At 36.7% G+C, this 12,389-nt stretch overlaps 1 protein-coding gene across 11 annotated transcripts in view; it reads right to left on the bottom strand.

The window, feature by feature from the left end:
- Positions 1 to 12,389, bottom strand: part of ERC1 (ELKS/RAB6-interacting/CAST family member 1) — a 277,563-nt gene that overhangs the window by 176,940 nt on the left and 88,234 nt on the right. For all 11 annotated transcript variants that reach the window (XM_027657027.1, XM_027657055.1, XM_027657045.1 and 8 more), the window contains 3 exons: positions 3,074 to 3,211; positions 2,022 to 2,162; positions 800 to 940 (listed from right to left, as the gene is read on the bottom strand). In XM_027657027.1, coding sequence (XP_027512828.1) covers positions 800 to 940; positions 2,022 to 2,162; positions 3,074 to 3,211 — 420 coding nt within the window. The remainder of the gene's footprint in view (positions 1 to 799; positions 941 to 2,021; positions 2,163 to 3,073; positions 3,212 to 12,389) is intronic.

Raw genomic sequence — 12,389 nt, forward strand, 5'->3', positions numbered from 1 at the left:
CTCCACAATCCAAGACTTAAATTTCTTTTAAAACCTGTTACATCTTGTCTAGTTCTAATTCTATAAACAGAAGAGTTATCACTATTTTGGTTAGAGTGTTTTGTGCTTCTTCATCACAGCTCTTTTAAAATCAAATAATTAAAAGCAAACAAATGTTTCTCTCAACAGTGCAGCATTTATGCTACTCACGGCTAAAATAAAGAAGGCAATGCAAACATAACCCAAAGATGCTGTTCAAATGAATTAGCTTGCTTGTAATAGAGTACTATTCTTCTGAACAGCAAAATCCTACCAATATATCAGCAGTGACTGGCAATGAGATTAAAACAAAAGACCACAAACTTCACTGGTGACATATTCTTTTCATTTGTTTTTATGCTTTCCTACAGGCTGGGCCAATCATGTACCTGAATTTATCACATTAACACCTGTAAGCACTGATAATTGGTATGTGAAATGTCTAGCTGTTATTTTTTTAGGTGTTACACCAGCTTAATGGCATAATTACTGCTATGAACCATACTGAAGACGACTAAGCCTTTAATTCCTAGTACCTGTTAAAAAAAAAAAAAAAAGCCAGTAGCACTGTTACTGCATGTAAATGAACTCCAAAATTAGCACAGGTGTCTGAAAGTTACTTTCATACTACAGCTTGTAATATGGTTTGCATGGACACACCTTCACAGTTTCTGCAGGAAAACAATTCCAAGAATTTGCTCTTAGATTCCAAAGTTAATTGTAGACATGGTCAATGTGTTTAGCACTGTATGCTTACAACACACACATAAACATGGATTACCTTTTTCAATTGAGTTTCCATCTTCAAACATTCTTCCTTTTTCTGTTCTAATGCAATTTCTAGTGTCTTCAGTCTTGAATCTTTCTTCAGACCTGATGAAGCTAATGATGAAGCATGTTCCTTCAGATCCAGCAGTGATGTCTAAATTAAAAGATGTGAAAGAACAATCAAGTAAGTGCAACAGCTAGTTTCTTTTCTCTCTTTATTTTTTTTCTATCCCTTCACACTATGTTCAGGATCCAATTTTGAACAACATATTTTTTCAGCATGTTCATGACACTGACTTAAAACAGCTTGATTTAATTCAGGTTTTCAGGATCAAAATACAACATTGTCTAAATTAATCATAAAATAATTTTGAAAGATGGACAATTCTGTAAACTGGTACTCGTGCTCCAGTGGCAGTCATGTTTAAGAAAAAATTGTTTTCAATAAAATTGTATTTAAAATTGTATGTGGTTAGCGGATTTAGCCACTGAAAGGGTTCAAAGATTTTCTGTATACACCTTCCATGGAGTGAACTGATTCATGCTACCTAACTCCAGAAGACATCTCAACTCCTTGCTTTCCAAGCCACTTTTGGGTCAGGTTTCTTCCTGTCAAATGCTGATTTCCATGTAGACAAAAATCTTAGTACTTCTGGGTATGTAGTTTTTGTATTGTTTTACTTTGAGTTTTGAAAAAAGATTGTAGGTACACAAGAGAGGAACAGAGAGCACTTATATTTCTCTCATATAATTAAGTTCATTTGTCTGGTCAACTTACTCATTACCAACAATCAACTTAATTAATCAAGAAAAGACTTGAGAGTCAAAAGAACTAGCTGTTTTGTGGAATAAAACATTAGGAATAAACATTATCCTCATGCTTTAGGCACACATAGCTTTGATCAGCCTCTGTCCTTTCCTCCCTACATTTAGACAGGAACAAGTCTGTTCTCTGCCTTCAGTTGTCCATAAGCAGAGCTCTGGTCAATGCTGTCACTGACCATCAGTCATTCACTACTAACACGATTAACTGCTGCAAATAAGGGGATGGCTGCTATCCCTGAAAAGGTGGTTCTGAAATATTTATGCTTTGCAAATTCTCAAATACCGTGTTTTACTAGATAAGCTTTGTTGAAGGACAACTGCTATAAAGCAACAGTTTTCTTCATCTCAAATATAGCACAAACATATACAACAAACAATTCTGTCACAACAGATCTGTGCTGCTGGTCAACCTCTTTCTCTGTGAGATCTCCTTGTAAAATGCTGACTTTCTCTTTCAGGTCCTTAATGTCTTTCTTGTAGTTGTCGATCTCTTCCTGTTTTTCTCGTTCATCTCTATCACGCTGCTCCTTTAAGCGCTCAATGGTCTTTTCCTGACAAAAGAAAGCACTCTGTGAAGAAAATCCCTCTTAGTCAGTTCAACTTCTGAGACTTCTTATCACAACACTTCTTACACACTTTAAACGAGGAGGAGGAGTGTAGGATATTGCCCTTTTCCTTATGGTTTTAAAGATCCCCAAGAAGAAAGAAACTTCAGAAATATATGGATTCATTGCTACGAAATACCAGGTTTTCTGGATCTCTGAAAGTTCCCAGTGCTGTTACAATGCAACACAATTTATCTTGTTCTGATAATCAAAATTAACCCAAACCAGGGTACATTACATATCACTTTCTGACTTACTTAAATCTTATTTTTCCACAATGTACAGTTAAGCCTGTGGTCCTTCAGAGAGGAAAGGGAGTAGCGTATATGTGACACCAGGATTGATATACAGTAAGAAAAGACAAAAAAACGACTTTTCAGTACACCAGATATCAATGGAGCTTTGGTTATCCTGGAAGTTGAAAGGATGCAAGTGAATTCCACAGCTTTACCATAGTTCATAGAATCTGACAGACTAAAAGAGCTGTAGCCCTCGTTCTCTGGGTACCGCGAAAAAAAAAACAAATAATAAAGTAAGTCCAAAAAGTTGTCCCAGTAAAACAGAATGGATGAGTCTGTTCTCTCAGCCTGCTGTCTCCCAAGAATCGTGCCAGCATACAAAAAGCCTTAGTTGTCAGGAGAATCCCTTCGATTCCACGCTGGGAACGCCGCCGTTCCCGCCGCACTCGCGTGTCCTGCAGCGCCCTCCGGCGAGGGATGCGCCCCGGCCCCGCGGGATGCGGCCACCACTGCCCTGCCCTGGATGCGCCGTCCAGGGAATGCACGGGACAGCGACTTCAGAGAGCTTATCAGCGAAAGGAACTCCCCAAGGAAGGGCATCACGCCTTCCATACTCACTTTTTCTGCGAGCGCTTCTTCCAGCGTGGTCAAGGCAGTGTCAGTGTTCGTGGTGTCGGCCTGCAAGGATTTCACTCGGTCCTTCAAGCTGCTCATCTGCTTCTCCTTGTCTCTCAGCTGCTCTTGAAGATTTTCAATCTTAAAAGGAAAGGGGTAAATTTTAAGGCAACATGAAGCAAAACCATCCAAAATCATCCTAGGAGCCTATTAAATCGTTAAAATTATTCTTAAAGCAAAGGAAGTGGGCAAGGGTTTAATTCTTATAACTCTACATCAAAACATCAAGCGATGTTAGCAAAACCATACAATAATAACAAGGAATCAGTAACGTTTCCAGCAATGAGGAAGGAATTCAGAGCAAGAAACACTAAACAGTCTTTACAAGAACAACATAAAGAAAGGGTATTACTCCTAATTTCCAAGGATGTTGGACACTGTGTGACTGAAGGATGACCAAAGCATTAACAATAAGAAAGGAAAAAAGCTGAGAAAAACATATGTAAACTAAAAAAGGCTCCTGATTACTAAGAAGTTTTGAGAAAGTATTGTTTCAAATATTTTCTTTGGTACTATCATATTTTTGCTGTTCTGGCAATGTTTCTTGTTCATCTTACATGGTGGCTTGCTGTGTGAAGGATGATCACAAAGTGCCACTCCTTAGGTGGAAAACATATCAGCCTTGTTTTCTGTGGGTGTAGAATTTGATCTATTTATGAGTTCTGAATATATCTTTCGATACACTGAGAAGACCTAATGAGTCCTGAATATATCTTCTGATACACTGAGAAGACCTAATGCTAAACCCTTTTTATGGATATATACACATTAGCATCATGATAACCTGTCAAACCCCCAAATTTATCAACATATATCAACTGTATACAGATTTCTCAGTTGCTTCTTTTTTTTGTGTTGTTCTGACAAGTTTTTCTTGCATCAGAAAACGTACGTCATAAACTGCTGAATTATGTGGCATGTAAGATACCCATCTCCAAAATACTTGTAGGAAGATATTCTTTCGAAGACATTTGTAAGAAATAATGCAACCAGACAGCCTCAAAGGCTATCTAGTCCAGTATTCACAATGCTGAATTAAAGCATTAACTAATCTTTTTGTTTCACCTTTTAAACAGCAGTTAGCAGCAGCTTGGTTACTGGAAATATAGCAACTATACCCAGGTTTTACTCTTCAGTGTTGGTAAAACTGAGTTGCTGTGACTCCAGAGAAAATGGTTGTGTAGACACATCCACTTCTACTTTCCTATGTCTATTAAAATTACATCTGGAACACAGTAGAATACGGAGATTGGAACAAGATGATTTTTAATGTCCTTTCCAACCCAAATGATCCTATGATTTTATGACAGTTTTAGAAAGTGGTCTAGATCTGTAATTATAACCATAAAAGATTTTGCAGGAGACTGAACATCTAGTCACAAATAATGGCAGATGTGTTAACAAGTGGAAGCTAGAAGGAAGAATGACCTAATTCAAGGAAACATTTGCAAATGTTCCTTTATAACCCATGAGCATGGAAGAGTCTTTTGGTCTAAGACTCTTTATACCATAGTTTTCATTTCTTTTAAGCAAGCACAGTAAACTTAGGATTCAGCTCTGTACACAATTTATATATTACTGGTAGCAGAAGAACTATCTAAGTTTTCCGTTGTTGTTTAAGGAATGGACTGAAATTTCGTTTGGTTTATCTTTGTTATTAGTTTCTATTAGGAAAAAAAAAAGTATTAGGTCTCCAAGTTATGCTCAAAACTAAGTTTGGGCACAACACAAATGATATGACAAAACAAAATTAAAGAGCACCAGGAAACCATGACCCGAGATGTATCATGTGAGTCAGAAATAACTGTAAAAATTGAAAATTCCTTCTTTATACGCTCATATCTATTTTTTAATGCCTTATGTAGTCCATGGAGCCTCAGAAAGAACCCTACTATTGTGAGTGAAAACTGACTGGTGCCCACACGTAGGGCTGCCGAGGAGGTAACGTCCCCAAGAGTAGCCCAGTGGTTGCTTCTGACCTTAGGAGCTGCCAGTGTCATAAGCTGTCTAGACAGGCTGGTGTTTAGACAGTCAACCATGAAAATATACTACAAAGGAAGCTGAGTTATTCTTAGACTCCTGTTTACTTCTGAAGGAGAAACACTCTTGCCAAAGGCTCTGGCTGGCTGAGGAGGGGATAGTGCAGAGTGACTTTCTGCTGTGAGCAAACCACACACGAGAGGCAGCTAAATAATTCAGCTTCAGCATATATTTAGATGATTACCAAGGCAGCACAAGCATTTGCACAGTGTGCATTTTCACGTTTCAATAACACTGTTTGCTATGACCAGAGTAAGAAGATAGCTGTATGACAATACTCATCTCCCCTTTACAACTGCACCCTCTGGTATTAAAAAACCCTAAAACAAGAATGTAATGTGTATAAAGTGTGAACCTGTCTATTCTTTCAGTCTATATGCATATTTTTCAGTCTGGAGTAATAAATGGTGGGTTTTGTTATCATCCAGGGAACAGCAGTATGCAGAAATATTCCAAGTCATACTAACATCTAGGCACTACTTAAAAACCCCTCTGCACCTGCAGCTGTGCCTTTTGCAGGGGCAGATAACTGGGAGTCCCCAGTGAAGGACATGACCCTTAAATTACAGAAAATGAACTGGCACAATGGGTCAAAATTGATGAAAATAAAACAGGTAAGCAAAATTAGGTTTTTCTTTTCTCCCCAGTAAAAGATGAAATAAACCTCGGTGGAATCTCTAAGTCTTGTGGAAAACATAAAGGGACAAGGACTGAATGAACACTTGTTAGTCTTGAAATACTCAGAAGATGATAAATCTCTGAAATGTTGTAAACTAAAGTGTGTATATATATATATATATATATAACTGTACCATCTTTCTAAAAAGGAAAAATAAAAAAGATATTATTTTTAACTATCTTTAATCTTGCCATATATACTTGTTTTGCAGGGTAAAGACAGCCATCTATGGATAAGTTAGCAACACTATCCTTACTGTAAAGGCACACATACCTACACTGGAATCATCTGGTCTGCACACCAACTTTCTCATCATAATGATTTACTGAAATATTTTTTCCAACATTGCCAGTTGTCAAGCACTATCATGTTTCAACCTGGGTGATTTATTCTTAGTTGTGTGGAACTAATTATTTTGCCTTCCAGCCCCAAAGCACAGGAGCAGAGGCAAGAGAAGCTTCCTCTGGCATTCTGTTCCAAAGGCAAGGAAGCATTCTACTTCTCACAAGTACTGATCTCACTGAAAACCACAAGCAAATACAAATTAAAAATAGCCCAGGGATTTAACGAGACACATCTAGTTAAATATCCATCAAGGCCACCAGATTCCCAAATTCCTCTAGTTAGAGGTTACTAGCAAATCCTTTGTATCATGCTTCAATCAAGAAATTCTTCTGCAGACCCAGTGCCCACCCCAGGGCATGTGGAAATGGAACACTTGGAAAACAATTTCTATTGTATCCCTGACTTCTGAATAAATTAGGTGGGTTTGTGAACTGGTTGTTAAATTTCTTCCACACCCCACCACCCCATGGTATTGGAAAAGAACTTTTTCATCCTTCCAAATATTTATTTTTAATCAAATGCCAACCAACACTTCACAATGATAACGTTTGCATCCCCTGGGTTGTAACAGAAATAACTGCATTCTGTCTTTCAATTTGTTTCTTGCTACTCTGTTTGACTTGTAAAAGGAATGAAGTGGTAAAGGCCTTTAACTTAGTTCATTCTGTGACAATAGAAGTGAAACAACCCTCTTAGCAATACGAAGATCCAGTGATTTGGAGGAATATTTAAATAATGCAAAACGTCTTTCTTGAAATTCAAAATATTTTACAATTTGAGAAAGTTCATTGCATATTATACTGTTTGTGTGCACCTCCAATATGTAGTAACTAGCTATACTACTAGTATAGCAGGCAAATCTTTCACTGCTCTTTTTTCTAGAAACAGGTGGAAGTGCTTTTGCTTATACTCTGCACTTGAATTCCCCAGTGCAGCTCCACAAAGAGATTGTTTTGATCAGTAACCTATTTTCATCATAATATACACCAAGTATAGAGAAGACAATTTAACACTTGGGAATATTTTTTCATTGTATTACAAGAGCAGATGTGCAAAAGAGTATCTCAGGGTTCTGTTAAGTCTCCCCTACTTTTTCAACCCTAGCTTTCCTCTGGTGAAAGCAGCACTGCAAAAAGGATCTCAATAATCAGGCGAGTTCAGATTGTTTCTGTTCCATTCCTGTGGCATGTGAACCACAACTTCACATAAGTTGTGACCTTTCCAAACAGTTCTTCCTTGGTTTTGGGAATGCACCATTGGTCACACCAGCTCCAGGGTCAATGACCACGAAGAGATGATGGATTCTCACTGATCACAGGAGAAGGGATTCTATCCACATCAGAAATATTAACAAGAGGACAAAAAGAGCATTTTTGGAAAGGAGAGTGGGTGAGTAAACAGGTACATGATGACAAAACAGCCACAATTCTGTCTAGCTGGAGACATGCTACTGTCCTCAATGTAAGAATACTGATATCATGATAAAAATTTGAGAGCCTACAGACATACTTGAATTGCTGGAATCCCACAGTATTTGAGAAGCTGAGAAAGGTAGGTTTGCATCAAAATCAAGATAACCTATCAGACATGTTCACATTAAAACAAACATGCTCACATGAAAAAGCATAATAAAATTGTTGCTTCAGGGAAAGGAGTAAGATGTTAACTCACCTTAAGTCCTGAGAGACCATTCAAGAAAGCTGTAGTACTGGATTTATAATTATTACTGTAATTCTGAAAATCATTTTTGGAGACCATAATGAAAGCCTATAAGCAGATACTACTGACCAGTTTTCTAACATTAAGTTCCAGTTTTATCGATGTAACACTGAAAACCTCACTATCATAATTTTCTTTCTATAGCAAATCCTGCAAAAGTACCACTGGAACAGTCCTGCATGAATTGGAAAAACCTATAATTTAATTTAGCATTAACAATTCTCTGTGAGTGTGAAGTAAGGTCTGTCACATGAGTGAATATCATTCCTATTACTGTATTGAACTATTAGACTGAAAGGAATGTTCTTGCGATTAATTTTAAAGGTTAAATTCCCAAGACTAACAACAATGTGAAGCTTTAGGCATACCATGTCTTCTTGCAAGGGTGAGATTTGTAAGTTGTTTTAAAGTTCAGGACAGATCAAAACAATTTCTCTTTGTTCACTAAGATTTTGGCAAATGCAAGTCAGAGTTTCTTCCAAAGTTCAGCTGCACTCAGTACGCTCTTTTCACTTTATGATCCGACCAATTGATATAAACATGGTCACACTGTTGTCAAGTTTTATACAGAGATTCTTATTTTTGAATTATCATACTAAAAAACCAATTAAGTAGTTTGCATATCTACTAAATGTGTAAAGTTCATTAAGTATAAATAAATTAAAACCACTATGAAATGCAAGATACCAGTAGTGGTCTCATTCCCTCTCTCTCTCTCTCTCTCTCTCTTCTTAACTTTGAATTCTGTAGTCCCAGTTAACACTTCATTGCAGAGATGGTGAACTGTTCAGTTAAGTGGCAAACATTTGTTTACATTAATTCTGCTACCCAGGGAAGACTGGATAAATTTTTATTTTGCTTCCCAACAAAGTTTTCTTTTTTTTGCTGCTTCAATCTGGAACATTACTGTCTTTGTAACATCACGTTGGAATATCATTATGCACTTTGGAAATGTTCTGATGTCGCTGAACCTAAAATAGTGGGATTCTGTAACACCTTGAGCTGGTACAGAGGACCTTACACCAGGAGGTTTCTTCAGTGGCCATGGGCTAACAAAGGAACACACAGTTGGCTTAAGAAAAAGAACCAGGCTAGAAGGGGTGGGGACAGCATGAAGAAGGACAGGACAGAAAGAGAATTTGAAATGGGAAAACTCCAGCCTAGTGATGCATCTTAAACAATCATACTTCTGTACCACTACACGAGTCCAGTTAAAACCCAAAACAGCTCCCATTAAAAAAATTTGTTGCTTTTTCAGAAGATAAAATCTTTTTGTCATTTTCAGTCTCCCGGTCTCCAATCTGCAAAAAGTCCTTTGAAATTGGCATGAAGTTCTACACTGTTCAGCTTTACAAATAAAGCATTGTGTTGCTGCGCAGCTTAGAAAGTACAAAGAATTTATCTTTGTGATTTCCACTGAAAATAAAACCTTAAATTATCTAATAAATGTACGGATCACAAACAGGCACGTTGTTACTGCTTCAAAAGGAAGCAACTTGTACGCAGAGAAAAAAAGCTTAAAAAGTACCTATGAATTGCAGGACACCTCATGAAATTAAAGTTTTACTCCTGACCTAACTTTGCAATCAAGTTGACTTGAGAAAAGAATCGTATGCAGAAAAAAGTGCTGAGACAACAAAAATTGACTTAACTTGTATAAACAGTTAATTATTTTGTACCTCTGGTGAAGGAACAACAAAAATCTGACACTGTTACAAAAGAATATTCTCTTTCTATTGCCTTTCAAATAAGACTGCTTTGCAAGTAGATCTATACCAGCCAGAAAACCAGTTCATCTATGTTTACATAATCTCTAAGGACATTTATTTCTATCCCTTTGTTTCCTTTTGTCCTCCTTTCTTTTGCATACCTAATCATCCTCTGGTAGCACCAGTTTGCTGGGAAATCACTGTAAAGCAGAACTTAACAAGAACAGTCACCATAAAGTGAATTGTAATTCTAGTATCTTCTAAATAATAAAGATTTTTTTCTGTACTGTCGTATTCCCTATAACAAACCATATTTAAACCAGATGTTTCAAGCCATATTCTCAGAATATTACTATCATGTTTGCAATCCTTTTGCCCTGCTAATAAATAGTATGAATTTCCTTCAAACCTAATGCAATCCTATCACTAAAGTTTGCTTTTTCTGAAAACTGACACTGAGAGACATTTTCCTGACAAGCTTCTGAAGATATTCCAGCACAATTCAAATCAGGAGGAGAAAATAAAAAAAAAGAAAACCCCCCCACTGATTTTTGAGTTCATAAATGTCCTGAAATTCACATTTTCAAGGAAGCCAATGTATATGTTGTTCTTAAGCATTGTGTCAGCTCCAAAGCACTCGCCTAGAAATAATTACGTACTAGCAATGACTCACATCCTTAGACAGCTGTAAACCAGTTAAATTCAGTTAAGGAATTGCTTTATTCTGAGGAGGTTCAATAATATCAATAGCCTAAGCTAGTCAAAAGCAGAGTCTTAGAATCATAAAATCCTATCATGGAACACTGTTCAATACAAGAGAGGGTTTTGATGTGAGGGCCAGACACTTTTTCTAACCCATGGATACTGGCTATGTCTCAAAGCACCCAGGTTTTAATATGAATGGACAATACTTTCTTTATGTAAAATGCAATTAAATAAGAAAAGTAAAAAAGCTGGTCATAAAAGATTTGATTTGGCAATATGTGAGCCAGTTGGTTAGATGCATATGGTTCATTGCACAACCTATTAAAAATTCCTATCACTGGTTTATCTTAGAGCTTCACTGGATGACCCCCTTGTTTTGGTGATATTCATCAGGTAAGAGAATGCATCCGTCATCCAACACCAAGACTTCAGCCTTGGTTGTTCATTAAAATAATCTGTTGGTTCCAACTTGAGTGTAGTGCTTTCATTCCCAACAGTAATTCCCAACAAAACACTGCTATCATAAATAGCAAAACAAATTCATTTAGACGCTGCTTCTCCTCTTCATTGAAACACTAAGTTTATATATTACTCATTTATTTCATATATGTTAAAATGTCATCATATTCAATTGTGAGATCCACAATTGAAATCATCTGGTAATTTATTTCACAATCTAGTTATGAATAACATCCATTTTGTTGAAATCCCAGCCTAACCATGCAGAATAACATCACGCTAATTCTCCTTTCAGCTGTGCCTTGACATTATGAAGCAATCTGTGAGTATGTTTTCCAAAGTTTTACTCATACAACCTACCAAGCACAAACGGATTAAACACCCAACTATTTTGGGGATATCTGCTCGTTCCTGTTCCAAGTCTCAGAAAAGACTTAAGACAATAAATGTGCACATTTAACAAAGTTAATTACAGAAAAAATACAAATACTTAAATTGAAGTATTTTCATAATGATGGTTCCCAAATGTTCAAAATAAGGAAAACCAAAACTACCTCATTGTGCAAGGTTGATTAAACAAGGGAAAAAATTGGACCCAGTAATTGTTAAATTAGATCAGATTTTCTGCTTTGTAAGAAGCAGAACAAAACTAAGAAGTTGTGACATTGCTTTTAGAATATTCAAGGATCACAAGGTTATATAACATTTAAAAACCGTCAAGTGAAAAACTTCCTATATTAACAATTAAACTTCTTTACTTGGATAAACCAAGTACAGTATTTCACTGAACATTATTGTGAAACACTCTTCCCTCAGTGGCAACTTTATCTCATATACTCAGGAATACTGATGATATTTTCCTGATTTGCCTTATATTTTGATTTTGGTTCTACACAGAGTAAGGATACTGTAACTACTGACACACCCCTGAGAGACACACAGTTGTGTATGTTATATATCACACCCTCATTACAGAAAAAAAGGTGGCAAGAAAAAAGGAAAGGCTTAACTCCTCAGAGCACTGAGATACCCAAGCATGGAAATCAGGGAGCAGAAAAGACCAACCATTGAGGCAGGTGAATAGATAGGATAGGAGGGGAACATGGGATTTAATGTTGATTATAAAGGAAATCCTCACAGCAAACTAAACTCCATTTACATTAGCATTTAGGACCACTCAAGTAGAAGGCTGTACAACTTGAACAAAGATTTTAAATTAGATTTCGATTCAGACACTGAATTACTTTGTCCAAATAACTCATTTATTATGATCAAAGACATACTGTAAAGTAAGACTGTCCTAACCCAGAGGGGAGAGCTCCGGAAAGGAGGGATGCTTCTAATCCCAGTGTAAAACATGGCCAGTCAACTGTGATTGCCCTGATTCATTCTCCTAGGAAGACTATGGAGTGATGAATAGGAAGGGATTAGGAAGTCATACTGTAAAATACTAAAGATGAAAGTGTGTGTGTGTGTATTCTTCAGTAGTTAGCTATTCCTGCTCTTAGAGAATTCAAAACACAATGGGCAAAATATCAAACTCTAAAAATTCTTTAGTAGTCCAGGCTCAAAAAAAATAATTTAAGAACCTAATATATTAACT

Source organism: Corapipo altera, unplaced genomic scaffold (assembly GCF_003945725.1).
Source record: "Corapipo altera isolate COAL_440 unplaced genomic scaffold, ASM394572v1 1, whole genome shotgun sequence".
Taxonomy (NCBI): Eukaryota; Metazoa; Chordata; class Aves; order Passeriformes; family Pipridae; genus Corapipo; species Corapipo altera.